Below are 20,537 nucleotides of genomic sequence, written 5' to 3'. Positions count from 1 at the left end.
ATGGGCTGTTTGACCATGAAACTGCACTCCAAAGTCAGCCTGAGCAGGAATCAAGCAATTCTTTTTAGTGTATGCTAGGTCAAGGAACAAACCATCTTTAATTTAATAATACTCTAGTCACTCGTTAGGACCTCCAGTAAAGCAGACAAGGAGACCCTTTGTAGCCACTGGCTCGAATAATATTCAAGAAACCAGCAACAGGTCCCAAGGGAAGGCTCAACCTGATCTTGAGGCAGGAAGTTCATTCTATATCCCACCCATTCCCTTTCTTCCAGGGCTATCATCTCCACTCCCTTGGTCTCAAGTAGATTCTCCTTTCAGCAAGGAGAAGCTCAACACAGCCATGTTTCCTGCCTCCCAAAGGGCCACAGGGACCAGGCGAGGGCTGGGCCAGTGTAGCGGGCAATGATAAGAACCTGCTGCCAGTGCCGATCTTTCATTCCCGGGTTGCAGGCAATGATGAGAATAGGAATGTGCTGCTTGAACTTTTCGATCTTTATCTTGACATTCTCTGCTAAGCGTTTGGGTGCAGGCACATCTGCAAAGGTTTTGATCAATTTATATGTCGTCCTCCACATGTTCCCTATCTCCTCTGCGATTTCCTCAGCATTCAGTAAATAGAGGGGGCCTGAAACAGAAAAGATGGGGTGAGGGAAGAAGGGTCAGTCCATGAAGTAGATGTTTGTCCTGTCTGCCTTTAACTCCCTGAACTTAGGATTGAGCCAGTCAACAGGACATTGGAACACACATGGGCTCTGGGGTGAAACCTCCAGGTAGCCAGTCTAACTTGGCCTGTTGTCAAACTTGTCTAAGCCTTGACAGTATTGCCTGCAATACAGGGGTGATAATGGACACCGTGAAGGATGATTGGGAAAGTGACACAAGACAACACGAGTGACTCCCGTCACACCTGGCACGTAACGAATGTACAGCGAAGGCAGCTGTTATGATTTTCAAGTGCTCTCCTAGTAGCATTAAGAGGAGTTCCAACTTGCTGTGAAATAACAGGGAATGCAGGTGAACAGGGTATGGCAGCCCTCTGTGTAGTTCTGGCAATTTCTATATAAACTTGGAAATTATTTATAAAACAAAGAATGATACCTTCTTTAAAAAAAAAAGTGCTTCAGAGCATTAATTTCCTTCTCCATCTTTATTTTTGTAGGGAATCTTTAGCACTTGGATTCCACAGTCAGCCAAAATCTGAGCATGCTGCTGGGTCCCCCTGGACATTTCAAATTAGCATTAACACTTACATCATGATGTTGCTAACTTACTCAAAACCATGTTTCTTTCAGGATTGCCTGGACTAAATGTAGCTTCGTTTATTCAACAGGCTTCATCTACTCAACATTTTTATTGAGTAATCAAAAATTAAAACTAAAAAAAAGAAACAGACATGTGGGTACCATCTGTGCACCAGAAACATTGTAGGTGCTGGTTTAGAACAGAAAAGCACCTACATGAAAGGAGTAGCTTTTCTGCCTAGGAGGGATTGGCCGAATTACCAGTGAATTTACAAGTAGGATGAGTAAACTAGGTGTTTTTTTTGTTTTGTTTTGTTTTTTTGGGTTTTTTTTTACTGGGCCACAGTTCCGCCTCAACTGCTGAGTCAGGCACAGAGGACGTGATATATTTGGGTTCTCTGCTAGGAATCAGGCTAAGGGCAGACAGCATCTTGTCTGAAGCTCTTTTCCTGGGTGTTTATGAAACAAGGAATCTGACTTCTCAATAAATATTCAACTTCAATTGTAATTAAGGGAAAGAATACTTTTTAAAAATAAACATAGCATTTTAAATATCAAATTGGCAAAAAAAAAATTTTCAAAGCTACTCATTCATTACTAGGTTTGTTGGGTACTCTTAAAAATGTAATTAGAAGAATGAATTAAAATTTATAGAAGAATGAATTAAAATGTATAACTTTTCTGGAAGGCAATAACTAAAGTATTCTTTTAAATCTTGACAATTTTGATAATATACCATCTGATCTAGCCATTTCACATTCAGGAATTCATCCTAAGAAAACCATCCTTGTGGTGTCCAGAAAACACGCAGTAAAGACCTTCATCTCAGTTGTGTTTATAATACTGAAGCATCAGAAATAAGCTAAGGGTCCCCAATTTTATCCTCTGCTCATTCATGCCTTTAATTATCATCTGCACATCAACTACTCCCTATAAATCACTCCACCAAACCCATCTCCTAAAGTTCATCCCGAGTTAATATTTCTGTTACAGTTTAGATATTAGGTGTCTTCCAGAGCTCATGTGTGAGATAATGCAGGTGATAATGCAGGAGTTTAGAGGTGAAATGATTGGGTTATGAAAGCCTTAACCCAATCAGTGAATTAATCTCCTCAGGGATTAACTGAGTGGTAACTGAAGGCAGTAGGTATGTGGCTGGAGGGGTGTGCCTTTGGGGTATATATTTTGTATGTGATGAATGGAGTATCTCTCTCTCCTTCCTGGTGCGATGTCTCAAGCCACTTTTCTCCATGACATCCTTCTGCCATGATGTCCTGCCTCTCCTGGGTCCCTGAAGAACAGAGTTGTCCAACCATGGATTGGGACCTCTGAGACCATGAGCCCCCAAATCAACTTGACCTCCTTAAAATCATTCTTGGCAGGTATTTTGGTCACAGCAACTAAAAAGTAACTAAAACAATTTCCATGTGGATGTTTTCAGACATCAAAATCAATGTATTCAAGTGTAATTTTTCCCTAACAGATTTGTCACTTCTCTGCTCAGTGAAGACAAAGCCTACCAAATTGCCTGAGCTAGTAATTTGGAAGTCACCTTGGGTTCTCCCCTCTTCCTCCCTGCCCCTTACTCCATATATCAGCTCAATCATGAAGTCTTATTGCTTCTACCTTCTCCATTCCACCCTACCGCCAAATGCTAGAGGAAAAGGTGGCTTATGGTCAATGGCACACTGGCTCTTCTGCCACCTCATCCTCCCTGCTTCTGCCTCTCTCTGGTCCCTGGCTCTGGGCACTGCCCATCCTATCTGCTCTGGCAACAGTTCTGGCACTTACAGCCACACTTTCCTTTGTTATCATGTCAGAAAATGTTGACTGTGGCTGTTTTAACCTGGAGTGTCAGAATTTGATAAAAAGTCCAGCCAGAATATGAATAGCAGACCTTGTTTATTTGTTTCCTATTTTTTCCTTTTTTTTTTTTTTTTGTACTGGAGATTGAACCAAGGGCACTTTACCACTGAGATATGTTCTCAGTCCTTTTTACTTTTGGGGACAGGGTCTCACCAAGGCTGGCCTCAAACTTGCCATCCTCCAGCCTCAGCCCTCTGAGTCGCTGGGATTACAGGTGCGCACCACTGCACCTGGCATTAGACCTTATTTCAGAACTGCTTGAAAGGGGAACCCCCTTCCCCATCCCCATTCTGTCCCTGTGGAGTGAGAACATGCCATACCATTCATCCATTCCTCGGACTTGGTGCTGAACTCGTAGGCCGTCACCCACAGCTGCTCGTAAGGTACTTTGTTGGTTATCAAGGTTTGCAGAAGGGGGAATGAACTCTTCTCCTTTTCCAACAGCTCTTCCTCTTTATTGATCAACTGCAGGACAAAAAGGGGGTTCTGTCTATCAGGGAGGTAGTTCCCTGAACCCTAAAAGCCTCCAGGGAAAGTTCCTTAGCACACTGAAAACCCAGTGGAGGAAGATGCTCCCTCACCTGAGAGTAAAAAGAAAATAAGATACAGACTGCAGCAAGAAAGTCCCTCTACTACCTTCAAGGGCCAGGGCAGCCGAGATCCAGCTGGTACATACTATAGGAAATTTGCTACTTGATCCATCATCTTTGTTTCCAATGTACCATGTCCTGGCCTTTTTTTCCTAATTTCTGGCATGCTTCAGTGGTTTATAAAACTGTTTCCAGGCCTTCCTAGGTTGACTTGCTTCAGAGAACTTTAATGGCTAAAAAAACTTACCAGTTGACCTTTTGAGGAAAGTTACTTTAGTGTCTTCAAGTTTTAGTCTCCCACTTCAAATAGGGATAAACGGGGATAACGAGCCCCAGGAGTTTGCTGCAGACATTAAATGAGATATCATACACAGGAGCCCTTTGTATGTCACTGAGCACGTAATAAATGCTCAACATGTGTAAGCAATTACCCCCATTATTATACCTTCTTTGTGTACGCATATGGCTTACAAAAAAAAATCTGTTGTAGGCGTATAAAAAGAGAATTGAAAGTACCAATGAAAGAACTAGTCAATTAATCAATCAATCAATACTATCCACCTGAGAGATGTCATTGGGAAAATATAAAACCAAGAACCAGAATCACCAGAGTCACAAGTCCCCATTCCATGATCCCAAACCTCAAATTCTATCAGCGCCTGATCCAAGTTCTTTGAAAGCTCATGAAGCTTTTCAACGTTGTTCTTCATTTCCTCTGTAGTCATCACTTCCCGCTTCCTAAAGCCTTCCAGTTCCTTGCCATAGCCTTCCAGTCTCGACTCAAATTCTGAGCACCTGAAAGTAAAAGCCCAGTCACATGGGGATCTTCCATTTAATGATCTCTCATTGCTCACTCTGGGAAGAAGTTGATCTGGCATCTGCAGATCCCCCCACTCCTCTTTCTCTCTCTCTCTCTACTTCTCTATTTATCTAAAAATAAATGAAGAAGAAAAAATAAGTTAAACTACCTATAATTCCACCTACAAGATATGGATCAGCTTTGAACCTGTGATTAAACATTTCCGTATGTTTTCCTGTACAGGTAAGCAGGTAAATATGAAAATGTAGGTATGCACCTATTGCTTTTCATTTGGATATTATTTAAATATTTATTATTGAGTACTGAATACATTCCAGAACTGGTCTAAGCATCACAAATAAATCTGTGAAGTATGTTATTAAGCTATCTTCATGGAACACATATTTTAATCGTGGGAGACCTAGTCGATAAACATGGATGGATGAATGGATAGATGGATCCACAGGAGGATAAAGGTGAAATGAGATATTCCTGATAGTGATAAATACTCTAAAGAAAATAAAACACAGTGGTTAGTGGATCAGTTGGTGGGGGGCTATTTCAGCTAGGGGGATTGGGGCAGCTGTAGGCAGGGAGCATTTACAGAGATTTATCTACTTCATCCATAGGATCAACAAAGCAAATCTCAAACTTGCTTCTCCTTTTTCTTAATCAGGTAGAATAACACTGTGCTTCATGGACAGGGTCTGGAGCCAGACAGGCTTGGTTCAGATGCTTATACCGCCACTTCATAGCTGTGTAGACCAGGGCAAGACACTTAAACTCTCCATGCCTCCAAGATAGAAAACACAGAGAGAAAAAGATTTTACTTAATAGTAACTTAATATAAAACACTCAGAATTGAACCTGCTACAGAACAACCACTATACAAGTTCTCACTCACTGGAATGTAAATCTATGAAAACAGCTTTTGCCTCCTTAATTCCTTGTTGTATTCCCAGCACTTGGCAGAGAGAACTGACACACGGCACACAATCAATATCCGTTGAATAAACAAGGGGAGGTGCCATGGAGAACAGCTTCAGTGACACTCCATATATTTGGCTATTATCTTAAAAATATTTAATTCTGTTATGGCAGTTTTAATGTTCTTTTTTTTCCTCCTTAGGAGCATGAGAGTTATTTTCAAGTGATTTGAGTGATTTGATTTGGACTTATTTCTAATTGCACTGCGTGGGAAGCAGCCTAAGGATCCCCACCTCCTGGTGTTCTTACCCTGTGTAATAACTCACTTCTTACAGACAGATATGGCAAAAGGGATGGGGTGTCACTTCCAAGATTAGCTCACAGGAAGACTGACTTCTATCTTGCTTTCTCATTCTTTCTCTTGGTCTCTTTCTCTCTTGTTCTGAAGGAAAACAGCTGCTGTGCTCTGAGCTAGCCTGGGGAGAGGCCCTGTGGCAAGGAATAGATGGCGGTCTCTGGCCAACAGCCCATGAGGAACGGAATCCTACAATATCATGTGAGTAGGTCCGGAAAGAGGTCCTCCCTAGCTAAGCCCTCAGATGAGGGCACAGCCTTGGCTCAGACCCTGACGCCAACTCCAAGGGAGACCTTGAGCCGCAGGCATATAGTTAAGCTGCACTTGGATTTATAATCCAGATTCTGTGAGATAATCATTTTTAATTATTCTAATCTGTTATGTTTTGATATACCTCAATAGATAACTAATGTACATTATTATATAATTTCTTCTTAGAATTTTTTAAGCCCATATGTATATACACATCAATTTGCATATATGTATATAAATGTATATGGGTGTATGTATGTATATTCGAATTTCTATACAATAGTTCACTCAGGAAATTAGGTCAAGTAAATGAGTTGTACTTGTGGGACCACCTGGAGTCCAACGAAGGATAATAGAAAAATTTAAAGATGGTGGATTGGCTAGAATTCTGGCAGGAAATGGGATTATCTCTGATGTTCTAAGATACTTCAACAAAGGAACTACCTACAGAGGTAAAATACTGGTACCGTTAAAAGAACAAAACAGTACATAGTAGGCACCCAGAGACCTTCCTTCGAGGGGAACCCTTATGATCCCTAGGCATGAGGGGACAAGGAGAATTGAAACCCTAGAGCAACTGGCATTGCCACCCAGAGCCCCAGGGCCAAGCAGAGAGGGAAAGGAGAAAAGGGCCCCCAATGCCTCTCCAGCCTCTTGTAGGAGTCTCCACTGGCAGGATCCCACGGATGAGGGAACTGGAGGCCACAGTCGGATGTCAGCCTCTCAGACAGAGCAGGAGGAGAATGGACAGCAGGGTGAGGTGGGGGCAGCTCAAGGAGAATAACTGGCGCGGAAGCCAAAAATTAATGAGGGTTGGAAAAGCGAGCTCAAGCTTCTTGGAGAGGAAAGAGGATTGTTTTCATAGAAGACAGATGAAACATGAATATTACTCAGCCCTCCTCCCAGGACGCCCTCAAGCTTAGTTCAAAATTATGGACAGGATGGATGTCTAAGGTCAGCAAGGAGAGGGCTGGGCCAGGGCTGCTTGGTAAGCCTCTTCCAGATGGCTCTTCTGTGGCCTCTACTGCTGAGCCCAGGAACCAGATGCCAGGATCAAGCTGAGAGCCCTCAGAAAGGAGAAGCCCGGCTCTCTTCTCCTCTCACCATAAGTGACAGCTGCTCCCACTTTCCCCAGGGTCCATCCTCACTCCTTTTAAGTCCAACAGCACTTCTGCCTCCAGGGTAGTGCATCCTAAAGTACACCTTCAAGGAGGCAGCAGTCTGGAAGTTCAAAAGCATTCTTCACCCAAAGGGGTCATTGTTAAAAGCGAGGGGGAAGCTGACAGCATTGATGCCCACCATGCACTAGACACCAACCGGCACACTCTGAGCTCATCTCATTTCATCCTTGAACCCAATGTTTGGCTGCAGTGTTATCCCACCCTCCAGATGAGGGATACTGAGGTTCAGAGAGATGATGGAACTTGCTTCTGTGCATCTATCTAACTAACAAAATAGTTTTGCTTTGTGGTTAGGCATAAAAGTCAGTCCCACAGGGAAGGCTGTGTATGTGCGTAGGTGTGGGCATTATCCGGGAACCCTTTGTACTCTTTGCTCAGTTTTGCAGCAGATTTAAAACTGCATTGAAACATAGTCTGTGAATTGAGAAATATATCTCCTCCACCCATCAGGCTAAGTTCCAGGCTCTGGAGACAGTATTCATGTAGGTAAGGAGAAGGTTGTAAGAGAGAAAACAAAAAGACATTTTTATACCCCCTGGGGAACAGATCTAGGTCTTCTTTGCAAGGTAGGAGATAAACGGGTTTCTCCTCAGGCCAAACTTTCATTCTGTGTAGAGTCTGTCTGTCTGCCTCTCTCATGATCCTGTGGGCTGAACCCCAGGCCTCGCACATCCTAGACAAGTGCTCTATCATTGAGCTACACCCCCAGCCTGAAGTCTACTTTTATCCACCCCTTTCCGTTCTTGAAAGTATTTACAGGGTTACAGCAGTGAAGTTGGGCAGTAGGAGTCTCATGTGTGAAGAAGACAGGGTAATTGGCATGAATCTGTAGTTCATGGTCCAAGTGTTACAAGCTGGGGTGTGTGTGTGTGTGTGTGTGTGTGTGTGTGTGTGTGTGTGTGTGTGTCTATCATGTGAAAAACACTTGGCTTCCTTGACTTGACATTGTTAGATTTTTCAGTATGTCTGTATTTTCTCTGTCGCTGGATTAAAATCTTTATTTAATGGCCAAACACATGCATGTCTAGAATAGGACCCATCACATAGTAAAGATCCACAATAAATTCCCATTGACACAGAGTGAATGAAAAAAATGATTATAGCCACATTAGCACTGAACAAGACCAGCTGCAAAACAGTCAATTTCTCAGCCCCCTGCCGTGCCTTTATGTCTCCTGTCTTGATACCGCACAGATCTGTGGTCTCCAACGCCAGGCTGACACTTCTGTTGTTGCTATTGTGGAAGCCGTTATTACACGTCACTATTTTTGCCTATTTCTCTCTGCTCTGCCAAATTCTAATTATTCAAAACAGGGAGGAAAGACATTGGCAGGGGTTACTACAGTGAAGCAGGATTAAAGAGAACACCCCTCAGTGGGAAGCCAAAGGAAATTCCTTCTCCACCAACTATCTTGAGTCTTTACCCACTCACTGCTATGGGATGGCGGGTGCTCTATGCAGCACTGGGAACCTGCAGGGAGTGTTATGAAGTCTGGTCTCATTTCCAAAACAACCCCAGACTCTCCCTGTACCTTTTAATCAGGTCCATTTCTGCCTGATCTCTCTTGTTAAGGAGCAGGTTTCGGCTGTTTTCAAAAATATCTTCAATCTGATCTGGCCAGAGGAACAGAGTGCTGTTCAGTTTGATATCCTCTTCTGCAAAACAAAGACAGAGTGCTTCAGGACACTGCCTAGCATGTGGGGAATTAGTTCAGCAAGTCAAAAGTTCAACCAAAGCCAGTGGAGGGTGGCAATGAATGAATGGACCTGTGATGGATGAATACTAGCCAACATCTATTAAGCACTTACTAAGGGCCAGGCTAGAAAGTAGATAATATTATCATCTTCATTTTTTACAGATAGGACACAAAATGGTTAAACCAAGTGGTCAAGGTCACACTGCTAGAGGTCAGCAGAGCAGAATTTGAATCCAGATCTAATAATCCCCAAAGTCTATGTTCTAACCACTCTATTTTATTGGCTAAGTAGAATCAGAAACCTGGGTTGAATTCCACATTTCGAACCATTTACTTCATCTGAATTTTAGTTTCCCTTTGGTTAAATGGCTGTAATGGTATTAAAGCCAGATACCCTGCCATCATGGTTCCGTCAAATTAAATGCACTGGGTTTCCTTGTAACTTTTGGAGGCAGAGACAATGAGAGAGCCCAGGGTCCAGGGTACAGCTCATGAATGTATGCATGGAATTAGGGAACCCCTTTCCACTTCCAGTACCCATCTTGCTCTCCTGTCAACAGCCCCCGCACTCCTCATACACTCTGTGAACACCAGGTAACACGCAGGTGTTCTCAGGTGGAAAGGGGCTCGTGGAGAGCGTTCAACTTTTCCCTCAGGGCTTAGTCCTTACTTCAAAACTCTAACTTGACCAAGAAGCCTTCAGGGGTTTTGAACCTTTCTTTCCTTTTTAAGATATGCAGAAGCATAAAGGAAAATAACCTGGTACCCTCAAAGGTGGGACTGTAGTAAGATTACAGAAAAGTAAAATCTAAGGAGTCTGCATTTGGAATTGACATTTCCAGAAATATCAGACACAAGATGCCCAAGACAGGCATCTAACAGCTACATGTCAAGGTTCTAGATGCATTTTCCTTTTGTCTAACAAGATTCCTCTGTGTGAATCAAATCCCCACAGGTAGGAGTATGGAATTAGTGCCTCTATTTCATGAGGACAGCTGAAAAGCAGCTCTTCTAATATTTGGTGGTAGGATTCCCATATCCTTTTCCCCCTCCAGCTTCTTACTCCTAAAAATATAAGATATTTTATCTTATATGTACATGTGAAAATGTAAATATACATATGCATGTGTGGCCCTGGACTTACGGGGCAAATCTGCATAGTCCATCAGGAACTCCAGCCGCTCACTTGCATCTCTAAGTTGTCTCCTGAGTTTGAACACAGTGACATCACTGGATTTCTTTAAGAATTCAATGAGAAGTACCAGCTCCTTAGTGTTGGCAGGAATCTCACTGACTCTTTCTGCTATGGTGTTGTACTGATTACAAATGCTACAGAAAAAGAAATGGCTGCCATCACCATCACCATCATCACCACCACCACCATCATCGTCATTGACATCAAAAATGTCTTCTTGTAAGACCTGTCATGCTAAGCAGACATGATCCTTATTTAGAGACTACACCATTGTTTTCCAACTTTACTCTACCTGCAAACCCTTGCTAGATAATATTCACATGTACACCACACTCCAGGGATAGTAACAATGGTAATGGTTTTGTGTAATGACAGGTACTAAGCTCTTACAAGGATCCATGCTCCATGCTAACCATTTATATATATATATATATATATATATATATATATATATATATACATATATTAATTATTTAATAATTATAAAAGGTAGGTACTATTATTATCTACATTTGATGATGGAAGAAAGTCAATCTGAGTAACTTCATCCAAAGCAACACAGTTGCTAAGTATCAGATCCAAGATCTAAATTTTGGTTAATTGATCTAAAGCTCATAATCTTAATGAATAAACCATACCAATTCTCATGAGTAGACCAAAACAGTAAGAATATCACCACAACCAACAACTTCTCACATTTTATGGTAAAATGGAGCACCAAGTTAATTCATAATCACCATCTTAACAGTATACCAGCAAGTTTATTTTCATATAATGGACCTGAATTCTCTGTCATCCTCACTCTGGGGCAGAAAACACTTGAATCAGAACTTCAGCCTGGTCACTGCTGGAAGGCACAAGTTCTGGTTTTTGATTCTCTGGGTTAATGTAAAATATTATTGCTGTTTACACAGAATGATGATACCTGGAATTGGTCTCCCGATTTACATCCACTTGGTATTGAATCAAACGGTCTTTGAGATTTTGGGCTCTCTCACAGAGATCATAATTTAGGGTCACGGTGTCAAGACAGAACATGGCTAAAGGCACAGTAATGTGCATGGATGCAATTTCACTTCTCCGCTTTTTTATGCCATTGATCTTCTGCAGAAAGGAGCACAATCAGCAGCTTGATTTGACTTTGAGCTTCTTACCCATTTGCCCCCAGCCTCCTCCAGGGCAAACACCAGCCCAATACTGAGACCTATAAACCCTAAGGAAACATGATGACTTTGGATTGACTGTAGCACATATCACTAAGGAATGAAATATCAAGAGGGGTTCCTACCGTCACAAAATCATCAATGTCTTGATTTTCTTTCAGGAAAGCAGTGATGTTTTGTTCTGCTGTGTTATCCAATAGATCATTGTACTTTTTGTATACATTTAAATATCTTCCATGTTGAAGAACATAAAATCAAACACACAAATGCAGGTCAACAAATCAGATGAGTCAGAGTGGCCATCAAAGAAGACAATAGCATTAAAAAATGAACCCAGGGGCTGGGGTTGTAGCTCAGTGGTAGAGTGCTTGCCTAGCACGCGTGAGGCACTGGGTTCAATCCTCAGCACCACAGAAAAATAAATAAATCAAATAAAATTATTGTGTATCTACAACTAAAAATTTTTTAAGAGAACCCAAACCAGGAAAGCGAAATATCAAACTTGGAATTCTGAATTTTGGGGCTTCTAATTCCAATTTGCCAGTTTCTTGCTGCATGAATTTAGTTAGTCTGGGTTCTCAAAACTCATGTTCTTCCTTTTTAAAGGGAAATTATAATTCATACTTTATAGAATCGTCATAAATCTTAATTATAATTATATGTATACACATATAATTGTATACATGTATACATATAGTGATTAATACTATGCTTACAGTGAATGTATAATAAATATTAGTTTCCCTCCATCCTTCAAAAATTCTATGTCTAATTTTTTTTTTTTTTTGCACTCTGGGATTGAACTCAGGGCCTCACACATGCTAGGCAAGTGCTTTACCAGTGAGCCACATCCCCAGCCCCTCTATGTCTAATTTTAAGATGAAAATTTGGAGTCAATTAACCTAAAATATACTAAAATAAAAATTATCTATTTTAAGACCCCAACAAAGTGGCTGAACAGATTTTCCAATGTTGACATTATATTTGGAATAGTCTGTCTTGAAATAAGTTTAAATTAAAATTAAGGTGTTACTAAGTAAACAGAACTCGCTGGAGCCCGCAGGTTTCCAAGTGTTGGACAACACGTCAGAGACTCTGAAACTGAGATGCAGAGAGAAACCCATGGAACTGTCAGTCCAGAAAGATAAACTGTACAAATAAGTTTCCATGAACAGGGAAAACATGTGCTTCAAATAAAGTCCCCACATTAAATTCCTGAGGGCAGCACTTCCAGATTCTGAGACAATGAATTTCAGTCAAGTTTAGTTCTTTTCTCCATTAGAGGCGTTTGGGGCATGCAAGGGATATCTGGCCATGTTTGGGGAACTTTGGGTGGTTCCTGTTGACATTGAGCAGGTAGCAGCTGGGGATGCTGCTAAGCATCTTACCACATAAAGCACAGCCTCCCATGATACAGAATTGAAAGACTCAATAGAGCACAGTAAAGAAACCTGGGGTTCCCAGAATAGCCAAAGCAATCCTTAGAAGAAGAGTTAAACAGGAGGCATCACAATACCAGACCTTAAACTATACTACAGAGCTCTAGTAACAAAAAATGGCATGGTATTAGCACCAAACAGACAGGTAGATCAGTGGTACAGAATAGAAGACAAGAGACAAACCACATACATGCAGTTATCTCATACTAGACAAAGGCACCCAAAACATACATTGGAGAAAAGATAGCCTCTTCAACAAATGGTGCTGGCAGAACTGGAAATCCATATGCAGCAAAATGCAAATAAACCCTTATGTCTCACCATGCACAAAGCTCAACCTTTGTCAAAGTGGATCAAGGACCTAGGAATTAGACCAGAGACCCTGCACCTAACAGAGGAAAAAGTAGGCCCAAATTTTCATCACTTCAGGTTAGGACCTGACTTCCTTAACAATATTCCTAAAGCATAAGAAATAAAATCAAGAGTTAATAAATGGGATGGACTCAAATTAAAAAGCTTCTTCTCAGCAAAAGAGACAATCAATGAGGTGAAGAGAAAGCCTACATTTTTGGAGCAAATTTTTGCCACACGCACATCAGATAGAGCACTAATCTCCAGGATACATAGAAAACACAAAAAAAAATACCAAAAAAAAAAAAAAGCCAACACAATCAATAAATGGGCTAAGGAGCTGAACAGATACTTCTCATGTTCAACATCTCTAGTAATTAGAGAAATGCAAGTCAAAACTACTCTAAGATTTCACCTCACACCAGTCAGAATGGCAGTCATTAAGAATACAAACAACAATAAATGTTGGTGAGGATATGGGGGAAAAGGCACACTCTTACATTACTGATGGGACTGCAAATTGGTGCAACCAATCTGGAAAGCAATATGGAGATTGCATAGAAAATTTGGAATGGAACCACCATTTGACCCAGCTATCCCACTTCTTAGTCTATACCCAAAGGACTTAAAATCAGCACACTATAGTAAGGCAGCCCCATCAATGTTATAGCAGCTCAATTCACAAAGCTAAACTGTGGAAGCAACCTAGATGCTCTTCAATAGATGAATGGATAAAAAATTATGGTATATATACACAATAGAATATTACTCAGCATTAAAAGAGGATAAAATTATGGCATTTATAGGTAAATGGATGAAGTTTGAGAATATCATGCTAAGCAAAGTAAACCAATCCCCAAAAAACCAAAGGCCAAATATTCTTTCTGTAAGTGGATGCTGATCCATAATTTGGCAGGGGTATGGGAAGAATGAAGGAATCTTGATGGGACAAAGGGGAAGGTGAGGTGGGGATGGGGCATGGGGACAGGGAATATGGTGGAACGAGATGGACATTATCACCCTAGGTACATGTATGACTGCACAAATGGTGTGATAGGATATCGTGTACAACCAGAGAAATGAAAAGTAGTGGTGCAATTGTGTACAATGAATCAAAATGCATTCTACTGTCATATATACCAATTATAATTAATTAATTAATTAAAAAAAAGAAAACTTGGGTTAAGGGTACCAGATGTCCTGGCTTGCCTGAGACAAAGCACTGTCCCATGGTAATTGTTAATAACACTCGTTCTACATCTCAGTTTGGAAGTGACATTATGTGATTACACTAAAATAGTCACTGCTTGCTCACATTATGTTAACAGCTGTGAGATGTTCTACGGTGTGGTGATGACAGGATTCTGATAACTGCTCCTCAAGCCCTCTCCCTTAAATTCCCCATTCCAAAAATCTCTTGAGAAAACAAAGTTGCATCAGATACTCATTTGGAAGTAAAACCTGGCCTAAACTGAAGTGAGGCTACTGATGTGAATATTTGCAGGTTTCACAGCAGAAATATGAATATGTTGCCTTAGACCTTGCAGAAGCTGCAACTAATATGTGATAGATGACTTTCTTAAAATCCAGAAATTTTTTTAATGCCAAAATCCATCTGACCCCTTGGCTTTCAGATAATGGAGACAGATCTGCAGTTTCATTCAAATCCTGGCACTTCTGTTTATTTATGGGTTAACACCAGGAAAGTTACAGTTTCCTCATCTGTAACATGGGGATAAACAGTAATACCCATGTAAGTACTGGCAAGTCATTTTATGTACGTGTTTAGGTTTGTGGAAATAGGAATTGCTTATTTGATGATAGTTAAGAACCAAAACCACAAAGACTGTGTAATACAGTTACAGCTCAATGAACTTACTTGTGGGGGCCAACTTGATTTTTCTGAAATACGTCAAAAGTTTGATCCACAAAATCAGAAACAAGTTTTTCTTTACTGTCCACTGTTCCAAGGATCAAGTTATATCCCTTCAACTCTGGGAACAGGACAGACTCCACCTAGAGAGCAGAAAGCACTTTTAGACATCACAGGACATCCACAAGAAGGGAGACAATACCAAAATGCAAGATTTCTAGCAATGGACTCGTTTCCAGGGAAGCCAGCTCATTCTCCCTCTATTCCCTCTCAGACAGTGCAGGAACCACTCTGCTGTTCCGGCTACCTCCATTCTCTCCTCTCTTCTTGCCTGGATCACTCCCCTTTTTTTTCCCCTTTTAATTAGGCATTATAGTTATGCACAGTAGTTGGGTTCATTCTGACAAAGTCGTACACAGTGGAATTTGGTTTACTTCATTTCACTGCCGTTGCCCCCACCTTTCCCTCCTCTCCTTCATTCCCCCATTCTTCTTCTGCTCTACTGATCTTCCTTTCACTCATTTATTTATTTATTTTTGATTGGTGCTTTTTACATGCACATAATGATGGAATTCCCTGTGGTGTATTTATCCATGTTCGTAGCATAATTTTATTACATTCATTCTGCATTTCCTCCCCTTTTCTGTCCTTCTCCTCCATCCCTCTTGATCTCCTCCTTCTACTCCATAAGTCACATTTGATTATACGGGAGTATTCTGGAAGTCAGTTTATGAAACCCCAGGACGAAGCTTTAACTATAACATCTGGGGGCTCATCCGGGATCCATTTCTTCCCTACCCTCACGCCAAATTTGCCTCCAACGACGGGCCTTTGGACCTGGACCTGGGAGTAGAGAGGAACTCCTGAGAGACGTTCCACCGCTTCACTCGGAGGACGACTCCAAATCCGTCCTTGCCTATATCTTTATGATTGGATTACTCCTCTTTCAGTACCCTGTTCCTTTCAAGTCTCATGTTTTTAGAGAGTCCTCGTGGGCCCCCAGGAGACCCTGGGTTTCCCTAAAAGTTCACCTTCTGCTGTGGCAGTTCTCCCACGCCCTAGAGAGCAGTCTGTGAAACTGAAAACAGGAGCAATCCTCCTTTCCAGGTAATTAATTGTGACATTCTGCTCTTTTCTCTAGCTCTCTGATCTTGGATTCCTTGGCACTTCTCTGACTTGGCATTCCCTGGCACATTGAGGAAGAGGACTCACCCATTAGAAGAGAGACTGTCCCTTGGCCCTTCTCCACAGCCAAGTATAATTTTGCCTCAGTATGAAAGTAATGCAGCAACATGACAGTTAACGATGCTTTAAATTCTAAGCAGTGCATTTTAGTTTTATAAACATTCCCTTATTCACTCAGCTTCATTTTACTTCTGCGTCTCATTCAAATTTTTTGCATCAGTCAGGATTAGAGCATCCTTTCCCTCAGTTGTACTGCCGAGACAAACAACTTCTAATATTTCCTTTTACTTTCTTTAGTAACTCTCACCAATATGCCTCTATCCTGCACCTTTAATGCTATTTATTTTATTTCCCAAAGTTTCTTACTGAATTTTCTGCCCCTTTTTCCCCCACCAAAAACTTAGGTTTAATCATAAATAAAGCCAGACTGGTAGGGAAAGGGGGAACTGCCAATCTGTCTCTGCTCTTAGATGTAGTTTGTAGCTATTCAACCTAAGAAACTGTCATTTGATTTTTCATTGTTAACTAGAACAGCCAGAAGCACTCAGAGAGGGAGCCGTACTATGGGTGGACATCACCCTCGAGGGAGAACTCTGAGACCTTGTGCTTTTTTCTCATGGTTTGGTGCAATAGCTTTCAAACCTGGCACAAATCTGTCCCCTAGGAGGTTGTCTTCGTGCCATTACAATCCACTAAGTAGGGGGGTGGAGGGTGGCACCAGCCTCTGCTAGGCCTTCTTCAGCAGCATCCCAGCTGCTGGCTCTCCCGCCCCAGCTGCTCGAAAACATCACCCAGCAACAGCAGGGAAGGGGCTTTGAGTAGGGTGTATTTTAACCAGGTCCAAGCCCTACACTTATCATTTCAAATCACAGTCTTTTCTTTTATTTCCTTCCTAGGGATCCTGGTTACAGGCAAGCTGCCCTCTTTCACCCACTTCTGCACACCCAGTTTTCATGTTCACCAAGTTTGGTTGAGATCAAAACTCCTTTGCTGCAGTCAGCTGGAACCTTTAGCTTCACAGGCTTCCCTACACACCTCTTCTCTAATCTTGATTTCTTAGAACTCTCTAAGTACGGGATTATCAAGAGAAGAGGACTCAAACGTGTATGTAAGTGTATATTCTGGAGAGAACAAGAAAGAAAGAAAAAACAAGAATCCCCAGCTCCCTCCCCATGTGGATCTGGACACAGGTCCTCTTGTCACACCAAACACCTGGAGGGAATCAGACAGGTGTTAAACAATGTGGATGATCCTGTCTAATGGCAAACGTTTGCTCATAACTGTCCGTATCTGATTAGCAATTCCACCCTGAGAAGTAAATGGGAAAGGGCTTGGGCCAGGAAGGGGAGCTTTCTCTCTGGAAGTCTACAAGGCAAAGAAACAAACCAATGGGAACTTCCAAATGAAATCAAATCCAATTTTACAAAAATTCCTGTCAAGTTCATGGCAAGTGATCCATAATGAATTATTAGCCTGAGTTGGATATGGCTTGGGACACATCTGCTCCTTGGGAGTTAGCATCATGGAAGGGACCATACTCCCTCAAAAACAACTCTTAATGCCCTTACTAGAAGCACAGTCCTGGGCTGCATGGACTGTGCTTCTAGTATGGCCCACATAATCTTTCTGGGAGTTAAAGGGGTATATTCAAGATATATTCTTTATGGCCCACATAATCTTTCTGGGAGTTAAAGGGGTATATTCAAGATATATTCCCAAAGTAAAATTTCCTAAGTGAATACCACACCCATTATGTCTTGTACTATCAACCACTTAAACATTTTATTCAGGAATAAAGATACAAATGAGGATTAAGTGAATAAATACTATACCTTGGGGATCCCATTAGAGTTCTTAATAATTTCCAAGAAAGAATTCTTTATCAATTCCCAGCATGCATCAAAAGTTGGATTAAATACAATATTGGGCTCCTGGACTTCAAGTTTGATCACAATTAGCTGGGGTATGAAGAAATTCATCTCTTGGTAGGGCTCTGTGAAGTCATTTCCATCCTTCAGGAGATATAAGGCATGACAAATGTCACCATATTGGGCCTTTCAAAGTCAGGGGAGTGAAAGTCATGCATTCACAGTCTACCTGAGCACCAGGGAGGGAAGTGAACCATACCAACACTACACATGTTTAAACACAGGCTCCGCATAGCCTACACCACTCTGAGCTCCTGCTCCTCCCCTTTCTCAAAACCCTTGTTTGGTATTGTTTATTTTGCTTAGTGTTTACTGCACTCTAATTTCTAAATCCTTCCCACCCTTCAAAATTCAGCTCTGGGAAGCCTCCCTCCCTGAATAAAATCTCCTGCACTGCTGAACTTTCATATTTCCACTACCTTCATAGTATTTATTTTTATCTTCAGCAAGATTTTAAACTTAAAAGGTGGGATCTACATCTGATCCATCTCTCTCCTCCAAAATATCCAAGACAATATTTGGCATGTAGTAGGTGCTCAACAAAAGTTATTTAACTGAATCCCAAAGCATGGATAATTATCTGTACACCCCAAACGGCACTGCTTATGAGTGTATGGTCTATTTCAGATGCTCAAAACATCAGTCTTCTTAAAACAGAAACATTGACTTAAAGGTATTTCTAATTTTTCAAAAAAAGTAGATAAGTTTCATAAATTAGAGTGCCTAATGAAATTTCTTTAGGGAGCTGTAAAGGACTTGTCCAGTAATTAAAGATCTCTAGATTTAAAGTAGAACATTTATTGCACATCTACTGTGTGTTAAATACTCATAAATTTCCCCTTTTTTCAGACACATAACTTTTACTTTTTTCTCTGAGTGGAATTTTAGAGTGAGTTTCTTCTGCTTGGCAAAGTAGATGCTTCTAATGACAACTACAGCGTTGCCCTCCAGCTTAGAGAGCTAACATGGCAGTCACAATTCAGCAGTGTTGTTTTCTATATTTGTTAGCCAAAGGTCCATTATTTACTTTATTTGGAAAAAATACTTAAAACTTCATTTTTATTAGTCTTTTTAAGGTGAAATACGAACATGGTGACAGAATCCACAAGACTCTTCTCCTTGATTCCTAGGCTGTATCTCAACTGAGGGGAATTCTGTCGTGCTTTGAAAACTAGGACTAAATTTCTATTTTTATTTCATCAAAGCAGTTTCATGAAGAAAGTTACTAGCTAGGTCAACAGAGCCTATTCTTTCTGGAGGGTTCCCCTTTCAAAAAACTGAGTCACTATAGTCAGTGGATACACACAACAGTCCCTAAATATCAAGCCATGGGTTGATATCAGACCTTTTCAACTCCTTCCTTTTACCCAAGATGATAAAAAGTGCCCTCAACCTTATTGTAAGAAGTATGTGTTCTGTTTTATGCAATCTTTCTTTAAAATTTCTTAACAACTTCTCAATTTGGGTAGATGTTACCAATTATCTCAGGATGGTTTACTGTGCATTTAAACAAAATTTTTGTAAACTAACAATGGCCCATTGTGGTTCCAATCCAGAACTTTACTTTTGGGCTTGGTTTACCAGCTGAAGACATACGTGATGGTATCCTGGTTCTAACAAGGTTGTTTTCCTTCGAGAGGACGCAGTGTGGCTTCCCAGCGTACCTTGTGTATCATGAAGAGGGCAACGAGGTCCTCGAGGGACTTGATGACCAGCTCTCTGAGCTGCAGTGACATGAAGGAAGCAACCGAAGCAAAATATTCCTCGATGCTTCGAGAGGAGTCATAGTCACTCTTGGGAGCAAAGCGGATCCAGTGTTCTTTTTGTGAGACAAAAAGCTGGGCACAGGTAGGGATCCACCTGCAGAGAAAGAAGGGCATCCATGTAAGAAGCTTTCTGAGCTCCGAGAAGCCCTCTCTGCCACCCCTCTGCTTTCTGCAACCAGGCAGATGGCTCATTTCCTACTAAGTGGCCTTGTAAATTGGTCATTTCGTAACTCTGGTTGCTTCACCTGCAAACACCTCTTTCCTGGAAGCAAATAAGATTTAAATTGAGAAGCTGTTCTTCCACTGACCATACCCAAATGCACAGAGGGTGTGGGTGGCAGGTCCTGCTGAAAGTCTATAACTTCTTCTTTATAATCAGAGATGGGGTACAGTGGCTTAGAGAACTAGAATGTTCTCTCTCTAGCAGGCACTTGGCCTCTGATTTAGATTTTGCAGACAGAAAGAAAAGAAAGGAAATAAACTTGGGAGAAAAATATCCATTGTGACAGTGGATACTCAGAGTTGTGAGTAGAAATCAGACTTATTATTTCAAATCACAGTCTTTTCTTTCATTTCCTTCCTAGGAGTACTTGTTACAGGCAAGCTGCCCTCTTTCACCCGCTTCTGCACACCCAATTTTCATGTTCACCAAGCTTGGTTGAGATCAAAACTCCTCTGCTGCAGTCAGCTGGAAACTTTGGCTTCACTCAACAGGTGGTTAGGAGA

General features: G+C 41.3%; 1 protein-coding gene across 1 annotated transcript in view; it reads right to left on the bottom strand.

The window, feature by feature from the left end:
* The window catches only part of Dnah3 (dynein axonemal heavy chain 3), a 158,467-nt gene that overhangs the window by 118,126 nt on the left and 19,804 nt on the right, over positions 1-20,537 (bottom strand). Inside the window, exons 10-19 of the mRNA XM_078024272.1 lie at positions 19,710-19,905; positions 17,950-18,129; positions 14,939-15,075; positions 11,395-11,500; positions 11,032-11,210; positions 10,056-10,240; positions 8,747-8,870; positions 4,342-4,495; positions 3,431-3,575; positions 417-628 (exon numbers count right to left, since the gene is read on the bottom strand). Of these exons, the coding sequence (XP_077880398.1) occupies positions 417-628; positions 3,431-3,575; positions 4,342-4,495; positions 8,747-8,870; positions 10,056-10,240; positions 11,032-11,210; positions 11,395-11,500; positions 14,939-15,075; positions 17,950-18,129; positions 19,710-19,905 (1,618 nt within the window). The remainder of the gene's footprint in view (positions 1-416; positions 629-3,430; positions 3,576-4,341; positions 4,496-8,746; positions 8,871-10,055; positions 10,241-11,031; positions 11,211-11,394; positions 11,501-14,938; positions 15,076-17,949; positions 18,130-19,709; positions 19,906-20,537) is intronic.

The sequence above is a fragment of the Ictidomys tridecemlineatus genome, chromosome 10, assembly GCF_052094955.1.
Source record: "Ictidomys tridecemlineatus isolate mIctTri1 chromosome 10, mIctTri1.hap1, whole genome shotgun sequence".
NCBI lineage: Eukaryota > Metazoa > Chordata > Mammalia > Rodentia > Sciuridae > Ictidomys > Ictidomys tridecemlineatus.
This window is presented reverse-complemented; position numbering and strand designations above follow the sequence as displayed.